General features: G+C 53.9%; 1 protein-coding gene across 1 annotated transcript in view; it reads left to right on the top strand.

Moving 5' to 3' along the window:
• Positions 1-18,082, top strand: part of Vash2 (vasohibin 2) — a 32,026-nt gene that overhangs the window by 8,510 nt on the left and 5,434 nt on the right. The window contains exons 4-7 of the mRNA XM_005374734.2: positions 2,722-2,778; positions 3,200-3,274; positions 9,790-10,171; positions 10,953-11,068. Of these exons, the coding sequence (XP_005374791.1) occupies positions 2,722-2,778; positions 3,200-3,274; positions 9,790-10,171; positions 10,953-11,068 (630 nt within the window). The remainder of the gene's footprint in view (positions 1-2,721; positions 2,779-3,199; positions 3,275-9,789; positions 10,172-10,952; positions 11,069-18,082) is intronic.

Raw genomic sequence — 18,082 nt, 5'->3', positions numbered from 1 at the left:
TCTCTCCTCCTCTTCTGTTCCTGTTTCCCCTCTCACATGTTTGCCTTCATCCTCGGCCACTCATGATCTCCAGGAACTCACCTGGAGCCGCCTTGGGCCCCTGCAGCCACCAGGCCGGTGACCTTGGTCCGGCTTTGCAGGGACAGTGGTGGAAGAGCAGTCTTCTTCTTCCACTTGGCCCGGTAGACTTGCCACACAGCCCTGTGGGTCCAGGCTGGGTCAGACTGGCCACACTCTGGTCCCTTCCTCCTCCAGTGTCTTCAGGTTGCTTGTAGTTAACAAACTGAGAGCGCCTTGAGCAATGCTGCAGGAACCGAGGAGCACAAGCAAGGGGCTTCCAGTGGATTTCAGCATCTCCCCCGCAGGGACCAAACAGCAGCAGCGCCCCCACAGGGCTGCATGTTCCGAGGGGATAACACCTGGGTCTGCTCACTCTGGGGGAGATGTCTTGTGTGCCTCTCAATTCCCGCAGAATGGAACAGGGGGAGAAGGGGGCACACATGAGAGACTCCAACCTCTGGGGACTTGGTGTGGGGGTGACCCTCAAACTCATACCCCACGTGGGATTCCTTGGGGTCCAGAGACCAAGTCTCGGGCACAGCAGGTAGACTGGGGCCCCAAGAGCTGGCCCTTTCTGAATGAATATTCCAGAAGGTGACAAATTAGAACAGCTCCCTCCTCTCTTTCTAAGATATGGTCTTCCCAAGGCCACCTGGCCAGAGATCAAAAAGGACAAGTGGGAGGCATGGGTGGGGCAGATTGGCACAATTTTCCTTGTCCCTTGGTCAGCCCTGCAGCACCCACCCAGCTGGGTTTTCATCGCTGCCCCGTTGGCTGTGCTGTTTAGTTTTCCTTTGCTCTGTTTCATTCTGACTGCAGTGAGAGAGGACAGGGCTGCAGGAGCCAGAGGAAGGCAGAGCATTCTCTCTTCCTCTACCCTCTGACCTGGCTTTTAGTTCCTTTCTTGGGCCCCCTACTCCTTCATCCTGGAGACAGTGGCAGGTGTCAGGGCCTGGGGGTGGGCAGACCCGACTACAGATGTGCTCAGCTGGCAGTGGACAGATGAGAACCCAAATCCTGCCTTTCCCTGGAACAGCCTCTGAGTGGCCACCGGCTGGAGTGCTGACCCTGCGTAGGGTCTAGGAAGGCTGATGCCCAGGGGAGGTCTCACTGGGCAGGGAACGCTTCGGGAAGGTGTTTCTCACCCACTCCACTCCAGGAGCTCCTTCACTTGCTGTGAGGATCCAAGAGAAGCAGGCTAGGTAATTTTTGACGATTTAATTTTAGGTTCATCTTCTTTTATGAACTCCATGTATAAATTAGATGTACAAGTGGGGAAAGTTGGGCATATGAGTGAAGTTTTGCTAATCGAATTCTACTTTTAAGCCTGCTGGGACTGCGCTTGCTGAGTAAAATCTTTGGTAAAGAAAACCACTTCACACTGAGAATATTTTGTCCCGTGTTTTCCTGTCTTATCTCTAGGATTTTGTTGGCTGTAGGTTGTATCTCAGGAATTTCAGGTGTCTGTATTGTTAGTGGTTACTACAGCACTAACTCCCAAGCTGGCGAGCGCTTATCACAGTCAGCCCGTGGTCCTCACTCCAGACCTCATAGGATCCACGGCCTGAAATCACAGCCTCCAGGGGTGGTGCCTACAATCTGCTTTTGAGCTCCACAGACGCTTGTTGGGTGTCCCCTTGTCTGCAAAGCCAGGCACATCTGGGCTGGGTGGGGACCCCAGCCACTCTCAGGGGGTGTGGAGCGTCTCCTCCGTAGCTGCTCTATCCCTGTACTGCACACTACACATCTCAGATGTGCTGCCTGGGCCCTCGGCTGCTTTGGATACCTACTTCATTTGGATCCTCCCAGCTTGCACTTTTTAAATGTGCAATTTTGTTTGAGGCTGGAGAGTGAAATATACAAAGCAACTTTTCTCTAGGCTGAGAAAAATCAAGAACCATTCTCAGAGAGCGTGATATCAGAGAAGCTTTGGTCTCTTCCAGAATGACCTGTGGCAGGCTTGCCATCCCTGAGAACTTCTGAGCAGTCGATGAAATTAAAAATGTGGATAATGTCCAAACTTTTCAGGTTTAGTAATCAGTGTCAAGTGCCGCCAAGAAAAGAAGGTGATGCTTCCACTGTAAACTCTGCTGCATCTGTATGCTGTTGAAAACTGTGTGCCGTTCGTCTGGCCTTTCTTCCTTCCATCTGTCTCTATCAGTCCTTCCATTCTATCCTTCCCTCCATCTATTCCTCTTCCCATCCAACCAGCCTTCCGTCCATGTATCCGTTCTAGTCTTCCATCCGTCCTCCCATTTATCTATCAATCTGTCCACCCACCCATTCATTCACTTCTTGCTCATTCAACGATATTTGCTAACTTATGAGTGATATAAAAATGATTTTAAAAAATGGTCCCAACTCTCAAAGAACTTGCAGCCTGATAGGTGAAATAAGACATTTATTCATGAATCAGAATACAGAACAGATTAAGAGGAGCTATTACAAGAGTTTGAGCTGCTTTGGGGCCTAAGAATTAGATTTCCAGGGCGGAGAGATGGGGAATTAGATGCTGTTAGCTACCTTCTGGCCGTGGGCCACTTCTGAGGAGCAGCCCCTATCTTCTTATCCCATTGAGAAATCGGTGTGCATTGTTTTCTTTGCCAGAGGACTGGGACATTTGGAGTTTTCTGTCATTTTCCCTTTACATACTTCACACAGATATAATCACACAGGGACCCAGTTCTTTGAAATTAGGAAAATGAGACCACTGAGCGGGTAAGTGGTGCATGAGCTATGGGCTGGAGATCTCCCCCTTCCCTGAGAGCTTCCAATTGGCTCGTCCCTGAATCTCGGTGTCCAGATATCCCAGAATGCAGGGAGTGGGGGTGGAGGGCCGAGCTGGCAGTGGGACTGAGGACTGGGCTGATCCGACAGCCACCTTCGGTGGTGAAGAGTAACCGGCAGCGGGAGGATGCTGTGGGAAGTGGCGCCAACCTGTGGGCGCTCACTCTCGGGAGGGCAGGGAGTAGGGGCCGTGGGACCTTAGTTCTGCTTGGTGCAGCTGTGCTCTGGGGCCTTCCCTGGGTTCTCACGTGGTGCCTGGTGCGGAGAACGCATGCTGATGGATTGACAGACAGACAGACTGACTGCAGAATCGAACAGTTCCTGAGCTCCTCTGCTGTGTTCTGTCCAACAGGTTAATGGAAACAGCGAAGGAAATGACCCGAGAGTCCTTGCCAATCAAATGCCTTGAAGCTGTCATCCTGGGCATGTATCCTTCAGGTTCTATGTGCTTAAGTTTACTGCATTCGCAGTGACTCGCCGTGGAGCTGGTTGTGCCTGTAACGTCCTAAATTCACAGCGATGACGCCCGGTGTCACTCTGAAGGAAGAAGTTGGCCTCCCCCTCTCTTTAACCTTCCCTGTTGAGAGTTGGGCCAAACCAGAGCTTGGCTCCTCGGAGCAGGGTCAGTCCTAGGGTCCTGGCTGCAGCCTCCACCAGGGCCAGCTCTCGCCCCAGTAACTCTTGTCTCAAGGAGAATTCTAACTTGGGAGACCAGAAGGGGGAGACCAGAGAGGGTGTGGAAGGTGGGGATTCCACCCGCTTGGGGCAGGTGGAATCAGGAAATAGGAGAGCGGGTGGTGGCGGAGGCCAAGCAATGGTAGTGTGCCCTGCCTTCATGCACACAGCTGACCCAGGGCCTGGTCCCTTTCGCACTTTCTATTGTGTCTCCCACCTGACTCTTGGTTGTGCAGCCTGAGAAGAACATGCAGCATGATCAAAATATACCTTGAACATTTAAGTTTTACAAGATGTACTACAATAAAAGACATTGCCACTGGGCGTGGTGGTGTGCGCCACCGCGTGGTGGTGTAATCCCAGCACTTGGCAGGCTGAGGCAGGAGGATCACTGTGAGTTTGAGGCCAGCCTGGGCTGCATAGTGAACTCAAGGCCAGCCTGAACTACACAGTGAGACTTTGTCTCAAAAAAAAGAAAAAAAAAAAAAAAAGACATTACCGTTAATCCCCCTCAGTGCACTCCTTCACACTTAAGACATATATCTCAGCATTCTTCCCCCTTTCTGAAGCCGTCCTAGAAGTCCTCTTTCGTGAGTATCTTTAGTTGTGCTGTTGTGGCTGCCTCAAGATCCAGAATCGATTCAAAACATTTACCTTTCACCGTCATTTTGCCCTTGGGAAAGAGCCAGAAGTTGCACGGTGCCACATCCGGTGAATACGATACATGAGACACGGTGTCTTTTTTCTACGAGCCTGCCATTCTGTTGGATGGTACAGTGACGCAGCAGCATCCGCTGTACTTTTGATCAGATCTCATCAAGACACTCATGAAAGAGAACTTCCAGAACTGTTTCAGAAAGTGGCAAGAATGATGGGAGGTATGTTTGAAGTGAGGGGGAGTACACCGAGGTGAATTCATGGCAATATGTCTTATTGTGATACTGTTGTAAATACAATTTATTGTAATAGCATGGCAGCTATTTTGAAGGAAATTAATAATACTATGTCTTACTGTAATAATTTTTTTTTTAAATGTAAGCATTCACTGTAGTTTCTGATCATACCTCCCCCTATGGTCCAGAAAACCTGTGATGCCGCTCACTTATCAGTGGCGGCAGCAATTGAACACAATCAGACAGAGGAGCAGAGAAGCTCCACGTCCCCTGGAGTGCATGGCTGGGAGGGACAGTGGCAAAGGAAGCAGTGAGACCTGAGCTTGAGAGATAGGGTCCCAAGGGAAGCCAGCTGCGTGGAAAGTGACCTTTTCCCAAAGGTGACAGGCAGCGCAGGTGGAAGGATGCTCAGGAGCAGACACGGTCAGAGGCAGGCACCCTTCACACCTACAGGGCAGACTGGACAAGGCTGGCCCCGGATCCTCAAAGCCTACTGGGAGCTGTTACGGGAGGGAGTTGTACCTGCGAGCCATGGCTGGGGTGATGCAGACGGGTTAGAGGGGCAGTTTTAGCAGCTGTGAAGCAGGTAGAACAATAGGACTTGGAGGCCTGCTGCACCAGGAGTTGATAGGGCATCGGCAAACATAGGCTTCTGGATCTGGAGACAGCGTGGAGGAGAGTTAGCCAGGGCATGAGAGTGACAGACAGGTCAGGGACGCTTCCCTTTTGTGCCAACCTGACTAAGACATAGTGGTGAGAGGAGAGGAGGGGAGGGAGACATTTCTGACTTGCATAATAAAGAGGGATCCTATTTATGGGGACTCAAGTGCAGATTGGACAGGTTGAATTTGAAGTGTTGAATTCAGGATGGGATACTAGGAGAGTGGAGCTCATAGTGGGACCAACACTGGGAATACGGGTGTGGGGTCTGTGAGTGTTGGGGGGACAGATGTGGTTGCTAAGAAGTCACAGAATGATCAAGAGTGAAATCTCAGTGTTTTTCTGTGTAGTGGGACACAAACAGCTCATGAAAAGGACTTAAAAAGAGGCGTGGAAGGAAAAGCAGGCGAGGGAGGAGATGCAGCCTTGGGCGGAAGGACATGGGACTGGTCCAGCCTGCTTGCTGCTCCTCCGGCCATTGTCACAGGAAGGAGCTCCTGTGCCTCTGTCATCCGCGGAGCAGTCACAGGCTTGATCTGAAGCAGGATTGTCCACAGGTGCCCGGGCTGACATTTGAAAAGTGGAAACTCTAGCCCTCCCGAGCCCCTCCCTCGCCTTCCCGGGAGATGAAACGCGTGCCTGGGGAGCCCAGCAGGAGGCCAGGGCTGGGGTCAGCCTGCAGATGGCTCAGGGCCCCAGCTCTGTCATGGGCACAGCTGTTCAGCAGAGCCTCTTGCAAGTTTAATGGGGTAAACCATTGGCCAGGGGTCTGCTTGCAGAGATCAGTGGAGGAGAACGCAAGCAGTGGTCCTTGGCTGGGTGGTGGCGCTAACCTCAGACGGCCCTGCCGGGCATGCGGGTGCACCTGGGCACAGTCGCCGTGACCCTGCACGGTGTTATATAAGCACTGTGTCATGGGAATTACCTGCCGCCTTTGCGAGGAGCGAGACCTGCTTCAGCCTGCAGGCTGTTCCTTTGGTTTGCCTTTGTTCTCACCCATGTGATGTTTTAGAAGAGTGCAGGGCAGGCGGAGAGGGTGGAGAGATTCAGCTCATGCTGCTGAACTCAGGGAAACCTGACTCTGGGACGCAGACAAGAAACATGATGCAAAAGGTCCAGCATCTTTGTCTTCTGTTTGCGCTGACTCAGCAGCCCGTGTCCCGCTGTCCCGTGGGGATGGTGAAGGATGACTTGAGTCTTCACCTGTCTCTGGCTCGCCCTTCTGCAGTTCCTGCAACAGAAACGGTGCTTGACAGCCGGAAGCTGCTCAGTTGGCCAGATAGGCACCTGGTCCGTTTACCTGTCCTTCTGACCTTTTCTTTCTTTGTATTTTAGCACAGGCATCCTTTGTGAACGACAACTTTTATCTTGCTGAAGTGCACATACGCACTTTGGCATGCATGCTGGACACAAGGATCTCTGGTTTAAAATTATTTTCTGAATTACAGCAACTATTTTGGAGGGCCTCACTGGCCTTGGTGGCGGTTGCTTGTGGTACGGAGGGACCATGGTTAATTAAAGTAACACGTGCATTGTGACAGGCAGATTCTACATTTCCCCAGAGGCTGGGTGCTAGCAGATTAGCCAAAGGTTTGGGGTGCTGCTACCCTCTGTCCGGATAAGCTCAAACTACTTTCCAGCCCGAACCTGACCTCCTCCTCCCTCCCTCTCTGGGTCCCAAGGCTTTGCTGATTGCCACCTAGCTGCTATGTGTCTGGTGAGGCTAATTCCTGTGCGGCTGACCCGAGGCTGCTCCTCTGTCCTCTCAGAGATCTCTGGGAGCGTCTCTTCTAGCATATATCACACGGTGTTTTGCTTTGTTTCATTTTGGTAAAACTTCACGGCACGAAGTTTAGTCTTTCACTCATTATTAAGGGGTCCGATTCAGTGACGGTAGAATATTCACAATCTCGTGTAACAACTGTCGCGGTTCACCTCCAGAGCTTTCCCATCTTCTCCGCCTTAATGTCTTTTCATTAAATAACAACGCCCCTTCCTCCTGCCCCGCCTCCGCGCTGACTCTAGAATTGATCCCTCTAGGCACCTTAGGTCAGTGGAATCATACAGTCTCCGCCCTCTTGTAACTGGCTTATTTCACTGGGCATGATGTCTGCCAGGCTCACCATGCTGTGGCTCACTGTAAGACCTCTTTTTTTTTGTCTTTTTGAGACAGGGTCTCGCTATGCAGTTCAGGCTGGCCTTGAGCTCACTTTGTAGCCCAGGCTGGTCTCGAACTCGCAACGATCCTCCTGCCTCAGCTTCCCAAGTGCTGGGATTACAGGCGTGTACCGCTGCGCCCTGCTGAGACCTCTTTTTTAAAGACTGCATCATAACACCTTGTTATATAGATGCTACCTTTTGGTTATCCGTTTATTCCACAGTGGGTACTTAGGTTGTTTCCATCTTACGGCTGTTGTGATTGTTGTTAGGAGCATGGGTGCATGAATAATCTGTTGAAGTCCCTGCTTGCAATTATTTGAGTCCATACCCACGAATGGAATTGTGGGGTCAGCCGGGCATGGTGGCGCACACCTGTAATCCCAGCACTCGGGAGGCTGAGGCAGGAGAATCAATGTGAGCTCAAGACCATGCTGGGCTGCAAAGTGAGCTCAAGGCCAGCTTGAACTGCATATCGAGACCCTGTCTCAAAAAGACAAAAAAAAAAAAATTGTGGGGTCATAGTAATGCTGTTTTATGGATGCATTGCCTTGTGCCCATTGTGTGACTCCAGAGAAGTCTACCTTCTTTATCTTTGGCCCCTCGGCCACAGCCAGCAGGCATAGGGGACATGCACTACACTTACTAGCGACTTTGGTTTCACCAGCTTCAGCAGCTGAAGAACGCCCTCATTTGGGGCCTCAAGAACTGAGCTGCAGAGAGCAGGCGAGAGGACTCGGGAAGTCATTTCACACCCTGTGTGACAGTTCATCTCGCACAAGGACATGGCTGAACTGAGGGTGGAGGACAAAGCTGTCCTGGGCCATCGGCTGGTTGTATGGGCCTCCTTCTCTTCAGGGTGCCTGGGTTCGCCCCCCTCTGAGTGCTGTCTTGTGCGCAGAAGCTGGTGTATCCTCCCTATCTAAGGTTCAGTCTTCCAACCAGCATTACACAGTCCCTTCCCAGCGGACACTGGGCTTCAGGCTCAGCCTCCGCCCTGTCAGTACAGGATGAACAAGCACCCAGTGATCTGGGCGTTCTTGCTGGGGGAAGAGGGGAGGGCACTCCTAGGTGAGGCTGAGGGATGTCAGGGCAGGCGTGGTACTCAGGAAGGGGAGGGAGCCATGAGGCTGCCCCAGGCCAGGTCACAAACTTAGGAAGAGAGTAAAGCCCCCAGCCCCTCCATCGCTAGGGTCCAAAGATATCTGCCAGGGTGGAATCTTCCACACCATAGGACTGATGCTTGTGTGGAGCCATAGTTTATTTCTACAGCAGGGACGAAGGGGATGTAGTTCGTTTGGTGATTTTAAAAGTATGGTGTAAAGGTCATTTTAAGGTCATCTGAAGGCTCTCTTCCTTTGGACTTCATATTATGGAGCTTCCATGTGCAGAGGGCAGCGGGCACAGATCTGTGCGTCCTCACCCGTGCCCGGGGTGTCCTGCGGGTTGGTGTGCTAGCCCAGGGCACGGGGAAGGGGACTGCTGAGGAGCACCGAGTGGGGGCCAGAGCAGCTTGGGCACTGACCTGGGCTTTGGATGAAGTCCTGGAGAGGATGAGGCAGGAAGAGTGGGGAATACCTAACCTGGGCGTCTGTGGGTCATTCTGGCCACCGTGTAGAGCCGGAGCGGGGACAGGCAGCAGCGAAGACAGATTCTCAGCGGGGAGGATGCGCCTTTGCCCGTGCCATGCGTGGAGCACTAGGCCAAATACTGGGGTTAGCGCTGACCTTAGAGACATTCTGGGGCCACCAAAGCTTTTGCACAGAGAGCAACAGGGTGAGTTTCTGGTGCCCCTGTGCGGAAAAGCTGGGCCGGGAGAGACGTGGGGTTTCAGGACATGCTAGTGAACACCCTGCCTCGTGCCCTTCCTTCCAGGGCACGGAGGTGGGGGCACAAGTGCCTGATGCTGTGCTTGCGGAGTGCCTGGGCCAAAACCCGGGTGACAGAGAGGCAGCTACTAAACCCAACATGCCAGCGAGTGGAGAGAGCCACGGCGTGGTGCCCTGTGGGCTGGGGATGGAGCAGAGCCCAGGTTGCTGGCACGGGTGGCCAGGGCCAATGAGACAGCAGGCGAGGTGAGGGGTGGCCCCTCCCCTCCTCTGCCCCTAGTGTCATGGCGCCCACCAGCCTGCCTCCCCGCCTCCAGTGCTTGGGTCCTGGTTTTCATGTATCACTGCGACCAACACATGGTCTTTAGCTCCTGGTCTGCTGCATACTGGGCAGTCTGATCACTCGAGCGGGATAAAAAATTAAAAGTCCTTAAGTAGCTCTTCCTGTCCAAGAAAGGAAGAGTATCTTGTTAACGCTTGGCATTTGATTACTAAAGAAGATGGCAAGTTTTTCCCTATGTCCTATAGTTCCTTTGCTTCTTTAAAGCACAAAACGGTTGATACTCAAAACTCCCTATAAAAGGATAGATGAATGTTTTTAAATGTGGGGATTTGGGGGAAGCAGAGGGATGGACTCACTAACCCCTGTGACTTGTTTTCCCTTTATGGGAGTCCAGGCTCTGAATTTGCAAGGCCTCACATCTCTTCCTTAACTCAGACTCTCTAAGATACTTAACCAATGGGCAGCCTTCCATTGAGCGATTCCCCATCAGCTTTAAAACCTACTTCTCAGGAAATTACTTTCACCATGTTGTGCTGGGAATATACTGCAATGGCCGCTACGGCTCCCTGGGCATGAGCCGAAGGGCTGAGCTGATGGACAAGCCCCTGACCTTTCGGACTCTGAGTGACCTTGTCTTTGACTTTGAAGACTCCTACAAGAAGTACCTGCACACGGTCAAGAAGGTCAAGATTGGGCTGTACGTCCCCCACGAGCCTCATAGCTTCCAGCCCATTGAGTGGAAGCAGCTGGTCCTCAACGTCTCAAAGATGTTGAGGGCCGACATAAGGAAGGAGCTGGAGAAGTACGCCAGGGACATGAGGATGAAGGTGGGTGGTGAGGAAAGTAGAGACCCATGCAGGAGAGCTCTTCTCTCTCCCTCCCCCTCCCCCCCAACTGTTCCTCTATTACAATGAAAAATGTAGGTGATTTGTTACTTGATATGGATGGTTGAAGTCTTCTTGCACACGCTACATGCTACTGTTGGCTTTTCATAGCTGTGGGCCCTGCATCTGCAGTGTGACTAACTTTGGATTGAAGGTATTCAGAAGGAACATTCACCTGTACTGGACATGTACAGGCTATTTTTCTAATTTCCCCAAACGGTAAGCGTGACAACTATTACTTAGCACTGACATTGCACTAGTAATCTAGAGATGATTTAAAGTCTAGGGGACGATTGTGTAAGTTATGTGTCCATATTACACCATTTGAGAGTCATGGATTTGAGTATCTGTGGGATTCCTGGAACGAGTCCTCCGTTAGGATCCTCAGCTGTGACTGTCCTTCAAAAATCACCTAAAACAAACTCAGAGGTTAAAGTCACAGCACTGTCTTGGCCTGCAATTCCTTCTATGAAATCAGATTTGAAATGTTAGTCATTTTATGCTATGTGCATGTTATAGTTTGTTCTGTCTTCACAGAAGGCTGACCGATCATTCTCGTGTGCCCAGAACTGAGGGGTTGGCAGGACACTAGAGTTCCTCTCCCAGTGCCTCCTAAGCCTTAGAAACGTGGTGGCCAGGGAGTCTGCAATGCCACTGGCTGTAGGGAGGCGTGAAGGTGGGGCCTTCAGGGACCAGCACCGTTAACTCCTTGCATTTCCTTCAGATCTTGAAGCCTGCAAGTTCCCACTCTCCGACCCAGGTGAGAAGCCGGGGGAAATCCCTGTCACCCCGAAGGAGACCAGCAAGTCCCCTGAGGAGGCTCGGCAGGCAAGACAAGTCGTGAGTGATATTTCCCCTTCCCCGGCACAAGGGCCAGCACACACATTGTGTGGAATTATCTCCCTGTGGGGACAAAGTTGTCCTGGGCTTGGCGTCAGGATGCAGGGTGGTCTCCAAGGGGATCGCCCACACCGGGACTGCTGCAGGATAGGTGCACACCACCCCTTTGCTCCTCCACAAAAGACAGCTGTGCCCATGCGTGGGGGATGATGCAACCTGGCCTGCCATCCAGGCAGTCCAGGAAGAGCACTGGGCCTGGGGTTAGGAAACCTGGGCCTGGAACCAGCTCAGCTGCCGTAGGAGCTGTGTGACCTTAGGCACATCCAGTCATGTTTCTGCATGTTGATTTTCTTATCCCTAAAATGGGATCGTTAGAATTCGTGAATTTCCTAGAGTCCTGCAGTCCCCTGTGCCCAGTGAACTGTGATTGCAGTCAGTGTGGTGGCATCAGATATATCCCCAGTATGACCCTCGTCCTCGGCTAACTCCACCCTGGCCAGCTTTAGCCCAGGCCTAGTGATTCCATACCTACTTCTAGGGTCCAAATGAGCCAGGTAAGAAATGACAGGTTGGAGCTGCTGAACGTGCCCAGAAACACCAGTGATAATCCCCTGGCAAAGACACCACGAGCCATAATTATACTGGGGGAAGGTACCGCTTTTCTTCATAATAACAGCATGCTTGTCACGCTGGTCTCTCGCTGCGCTGGGAGCAGTGGCACGGTGCGCAGGCATTGTGCCTGAGTCCCAGCTCGGCAGCATGTTACCCCGAACCTGGGCAGATCCTTGGTCCTTAGGGATCCTTACTCTGCACCTGTGAAAGAGGTTGAAAATGCTTCCTTGCCTGGGCATGGTGGTGCACACCTGTAATTCCAGTACCCAGGAGGCTGAGGCAGGAGGATCACTGAGTTCAAGGCCAGCCTGGGCTACAGTGAGTTCAAGGCCATCTTGAACTACACAGCCAGACCCTGTGTCAAAAAAATTGTTGAAAGGATCAAATTAGACCCTGTGATGGCAGTGGCTGGTTAGGGGTGAGCTGCTTTTACATAAGCGCTTTGTTCTTGGCACATCGGACAGCGCTTCCATTCAGATGAAGCAGCCAGGATGCAAAAAGGATTGGCTTTGTTGTCCTGGGTCCCGTGGTAATGCGTGAAGGAGCAGGGCTAGAACGCAGGTCCCTGGCCTCTGGAAGGTGGCAGGGCGGAGGCAGGGTATGTATGGGTCTGCTTTGGGAAAAACAGGGCAGGACAAAGTATTTACAGTTCCACTGAGCCAACACTCTCCGCTTGCTCTGTTCCGCATCCGGGATCAGCCCCAGGAGGCGCTGGCCAACATGGCCCGTGTCCTGGGTCGGAAAGGGAGGAGCGAGGAGGTGGGAGGTCGGAGCTTCTGCAGCTGCCGAGAGAGGAGATTGGTAGGGTCCCCTGCAGCACTCTTCCTTCCAGAGAGCAGGATGGCTTCAGAGCTTCATTTCAGGCCTTCTGACCCTAACTCTACCCCGGTGCTGACCTTGAACCTGGATCCTTGACCTTGGCCCCCATCCTAACCCACTCTCCTCTCTTCTGATTCAGGCTTCTGCTAACTGCTGTCACTGAACCAAGTAGCAGCCTGCGGGTGGGGAGAGGAGCATTAGCACGGGGCAAATGGCCCGGCAACAGGAGGTGGTTCAGAGGGGAGGGCGCCCCTCTGTAGGACCATGCCCTTCTCACCCAGAGAGGCCTGGGTCACTCCTTAGGAGCCCTGATCCTCAGCAAAAGCCTAGCGGCTCATAAAGGCGCACCCTTCCCGTTAGAGCGGGGCCACCTGGAAGCCCTGGCTTGGTTGTGGAGCTGTGCACAGGGCGGCCGGGTTGGTTTGTAAGATGAGTCCAGTGGGTCGATTTCACTTGGACCTAGGGGGACTTTGCAGGCAAAGGCAAAGGCATGTTGTTTTTAGCCAGGAAACGTTACCCTGATTGCCCAAGACGGTGAATATCTTAGAATCTGATGGGGAGATAAAAATCAGGATCAGATCAAAAGTCCAGTGGTGGTGGTTTGAGAAATGTGCAGGAAGAAGGCAAGTTTGAACTTAGACTGTGGCATTTCAGGTTCTTGATGGGTATCCAGGGAGAATGTTCTAGAAACTGCTGTAACTGCGGACCTGGAGTGGGAGGGTAGAGATGAAAGAGCCGTCTAATCAGAAGTAACCCTTGAAACAACAGCTGGGTAAGACGGTGAGGAAAGAGAGAAGGGGGCGAGGCTCTGAGAAGGCCGGAGCAGGGGAGCTGTGGGGAGAGGCTCGGGTGTGGCCGAGCTGCCTCGGAGTGCCCCACAGGGGCCCCACTTGCCTGTCTCCTCCTGGTGCATCAGAGTGGCCTGGGAATGGGGCCAGGAGCGGGAAGGGTACCCGCAGGAAGAGGGCCTCGTCCATCTCCCTCCTTTCTCTACGCCCAGGGGCAGAGGGCTGGTGGCTCATTATTCAGCAAAATCCTGTACTTGAAGGTACAGTGTGGCTACACCTGCCCTTGTGTCCTGAGCCTCGTGCCGCTGCCCCTCCGCTGTCTGTCCTGGGTAGAGCATGGTCCCAGGGATCTGTCATTAACTTTGTCCAGTGGGTGGGAATCTTGGGACCTTTTTTTTTCCTGCAACAAGGGGCAGGTGGCCTCGGAAGAATGTGACTCTCAAGGGAACCGGGCAGCCTGTGATCCATTTCCGAAGGCAAGTCCTGTAAGACTGTTGGTGGTGGTCACACAAGCCTCCGCTGCTCATTTCTGCGCCTCCTCAGGAGGGCGGGAGGAGGCCTGCCGGGCAGGGACCCCAGCAGAAGGTTAGTGTGGGTTGAGATGGGAGCACAGATGCTGTCCCAGGTCCCTTCTATATCGTGGCTTCTGAGCCGCAGGGCTGGGACTGTGTAGGAGGAGAGGGAGAGGGATGCAGGAGATGAGATCCAGGGGAAAGGCCGCAAGAGGCGGGACGGCAGGAAACCCGGACCCCCGAGCTGTCCCTCCTCTCCAGGTGTCACCTGCACTGCCCGGCTCCCAGCGCTGTGCCTGTGCAGGAACAGGGTCTCCTCTTCTACCCGCGGCCCTCCCCAGGCAGCCTTTGTCCCAGGGAACCTTGCTTTTAGCAAGGAACACAGACAGGGGCGGGTGTGGCGCTGACCCAGCGACTCTCCGACTCCAGGGACCCTGGGGAGGGGTGGTGGCTATTCCTCCCGCATTACATAAGGCCAGCCGGTCACTTCTAAATGAATCCACCACCATCAGGAGGCTTGGGAGTGGCCAGAGGGTGGGAAATGCCCATAACAGGCTGTGGGGTCCCAGCTCCTGAACCAGGCAGGTCTAATTTTAGTGGCTTTCTGTCCTCACAGGCGGAACTTCTGCCAGCCCTGAATTCCGCTCCATTTTTACACTTGCCTGAATAATCCCTTTAGCAAAGAGGATCCGTGTCACTGGGCTGACACAGCCAGCTGAGTGGGTGGGTGAGCAACAGCAAAGATGAGGGCATCAGCTAAAACCAGGCTCACAGGGCCAGGGGAGCCGCCTCTCCCACCCCTGCCGGTCCTTCTCCTGCGCATCTTCACCGCCCTCTGGGTGTTCACAGCCATCCACATGCACGACCAGCGGGGGTTTCTGCGGCTCTGAAAGAGAAGGGCTGATGGAGGCTGCGGATGGTCCTTGCCCAGCCAGGCCCAGGAGCACGCTGCCCAGCACGGAACCTTCCGCCACAGATGCCTTGGTGCCTGAGCTGTGAAGCACGTGTGCTCTCTCGGGTCCTCTCCTTGTTGGTCACCACACCTGGCTCGCTGCCTGGGCCTCAGGCCTGAGAGAGTAGGAAAGAGCAGGCGGTTGGTTTGGTTTGGTTTGGTTTTGTGATATTACTGGGGATTGAACCCAAGGCCTTCACACTAAGCTGTGCATCCCTAGCCTTTTTTTATTTTCTATTTTGAGATGGGATCTAGCTGAGTTGTTTAATCACCCAGGTAGGACTCAAACTCACAGTCTTCCTGCCTCAGCCTCCCAAAGTGCTGGGATTACAGGTGTGCACCACCACGCCTGGCAAGATATGGCTTTCTGGCATGGCTGCCAGTGTTGGCAGGAGGGTGGCCCGTACACGGGAATGGCCAGATGGGACACTCTTCTCCCTGGGGCCAGGGCTCCGAGCACCCCGGGGAACCGTGGCTCTTTGTCTGCTCTGTGCTTCCTCCTCTGTTCTTTGCTGTCATGTCTGCTTCTTCTCCTCCCTTCCTCTTTGATTTTGAACCCTCATCACCTTCTCTGTGGCAGCTTTTGGCTGCCCTGCTGGGAACCCTCAGTGCCCCAGGGCTGGTAAGCCCTACCTCAAGACAGGGCCTCCTTTCATGCCAGGGCCACAAGCTGGACACTGGACACTGGGGCTTGGGCCCCTGTTGGGGAGGGTGACACTCACATGTGTCGGGCTGAGTGGGGACAGCAGCTGTTTAATGAAGTCACAGACTACATTTGAGTCCATGGCTTAGTGACCCTGAAGGTGTTTTAAATGGGGTCATTCAAAAGAGTCCCTCTCCTTAAATCCTAAACGAGAAAATATCTCCAGGGCAGAGGGAAGAAAACTTCTTCCTGTGAAAGGCAGAGAGGAAACCAGGAAAAAAAAAAAGCCCAACCTGGGTGGAGGATGAGGAAGGCTTCAGAGGGAGGCGAATGTCCGAGAGGGTGAGGAGGAGCAGCTTCTGCTCCGACCTTGGCCTGACCACTCCCCGTGGTTTCCTGGGCCTAGGACACAAGACGGTGGGACAGATCAGCAGGGACCTGGCCAAGCAGAGCCGCGGGCCCCCGGGGTCAGCCAGGGTTCCCTCTGGGCTCCTAAGCTGAGGAGTGCTGGGTCACAGCTGGGGAAGGTGACTCAGAGCCTGCCTGGGTGTCTGGTGGCTCCAGTATGGCCTGGGAGAGCTTGGGGGATGGGCACAGGGCCGAGAATCTCCCCAGAGCGAGCCGGTGTGTCTCGGCGAAGCTCCTGTGGACGCAGCTTCAACTGTCTGCCCTTGGTGGCTGCACTCCCGGAGAGAGGAGTGGGAGGAGGAGCCGCGCTGGCCCTGAGTGAGAGGAACAGGCACAAAGCCCGAGCCACGCTTTGCCTCAAGGCCTGGTGCTAGCTTGGCCTGGCCGGATTCCTGCCAGAGGGGCGGGCAGGGGCCCAGGCAGGGCTGTGCTTGCACTTGTTAACGCTGGGACCCCAACATGAAGGGCTGATTAGAGTCGCTCCTGCGGCCTGGCCCCCTTCAGGGTCCCGCGTGCACAAGTGACACAGCTGCACTGGAGTGTCGTGTGTGGGGGACACTGCTGGCTGTGCGTGTGTCACGCTGGCCCCTGGTCAGAGGCACAGAAGGGGCCTTGGGTGTTCAGGGAGCCCCCAGATCTTTCCCTCCTCCCACTGATTCTTTCCTCAAACCATGTCCCACAGGCAGGCGCCTCCTTGTGTGTGCAGCCCGAGGGTGCAGTGTTGTCCCCAGTATGTGGCCGTCACTTCCCGGTTCCGAGGCACCTGTGGGCTCACAGATAGGGCACGCAGTGCCAAGGCTGGTTGAGTGTGTGAAGGGTCCCACGTACCACTGTCCAAATTCAGGCGGCCGCAGCGAAGGCCAGCTCAGTGGCACTCTCCACAGGACGCCTCCTCTGGGGATCTGCCACGCACTCCTTGCCACCCACCACCTTGTCCACTGCTGTCAGCTGGGGCCGGACCGCAGTCCCCGTCAAGGGGAGAGGCCAGCAAGCTCTCGCCCGTTCATCCTGGACACATGTGGGTGACAACAGACGGAGCTGGGATCATCCCTCTGGGGAGAGAGGGCCCCTCGCACTGTCCTCCCACACAGGAGTTACAGGAGACCCAGACACACGTGCACACACACACACACACACACACACACCCTGCCCAACACAGCACCGCCCAGAGCCTGACAGCAGGAAAGTCCTTCGCTCCCTTTGTTTAGTTTGGACTGGGGAGGAGCTTGGAGCAGTAGCTGTTCAGTCTAAAATAAAGACCTAAAATGAGATCCGACGAGAGATTCTGGGCAAATACAGGGCTGAATCATCACCCTGGCACTTTCTTAAAAATAACCCCCTGGCAGTCTTTGACAGGGAGAGGCCCTGTGCCGCTAGCCCCCAGCGCTCCCCTGAGCCCAGCTGGTGAGGACCTAATCTATTCCTGGCTGGGTGCAGGCAGTGCCCGTGGTGGTAACCCACTTCCACCCACTGCCAGGCGGAGAACTGCTGCCGTCTCGGGGAAGGCAAAGGCTGTCACGCTCCAGGCAGGTCCGCAGGCATCTCTGCTCCGCTCATGTTCCGCAGTATAAGCCTTTTCGTCCCCTGGGTTCTGCTGCCTAGCGGAGGTGGGCAGGGTGGGGGCACAGGAGTGAGGCAGCCTTGTCCCTTTTCCCTGGAACCCTGCAAGTGATAGTTATAGGCTTCCAGGGGAAAGGCCTCTCCTGTACAATTTTTTAAAACTTTATTCTTCCTACTTGCTAATTCTTAAAATGCTGTCATAGTAACTCGAACTCCTGGCTTAGGACTTTGTTAAAGTAACATATCCCAGGATAAAAGTAACACGAAGCTCTAGCAGCCATTTACACATTAGTGAGAACTTGCCCAAGTTTTATTTTTTTCTGGTACCGGGAATTTAACTCACGACCTTGTGCTTGCCAGGCAGGTGCTGTGCTGCTGAGCTAAATCCCAGCCCCATTGGGGTTGGAGCCAAACGTCTTCAGTTGTGGCCTTATCTTGTCAGAAATGTGCCTAAGCTTCAGACAACTCACAAGTAAACATGGAAAGCCAATTGGTTAATATTAAATCCTGCTCAGTGCCACTTTGTAGTGGTCCCCAACAGAGGCCGAAGACTCCCAAATTAAACTTCATCCATTTCCAATGGGCCCTCCCCTCAGAGGAGGTGCCCGTGGCAGTTAGCTCAGGGGCCAAGCTCTGCTCTCTCCTGGGCCCCCTGCAGCCTGGGCTGGCTGTGGGCTTTCCAGGAGTGGCTGCTGGTCATGGGGCGGAGAGAGAGGAGGC

Source organism: Chinchilla lanigera, unplaced genomic scaffold, assembly GCF_000276665.1.
Source record: "Chinchilla lanigera isolate Chin_1 unplaced genomic scaffold, ChiLan1.0 scaffold00005, whole genome shotgun sequence".
In the NCBI taxonomy this organism is placed as follows: Eukaryota; Metazoa; Chordata; class Mammalia; order Rodentia; family Chinchillidae; genus Chinchilla; species Chinchilla lanigera.
Note: the sequence above shows the minus strand (reverse complement) of the source record. Positions and strands in the feature narration are given on the sequence as shown.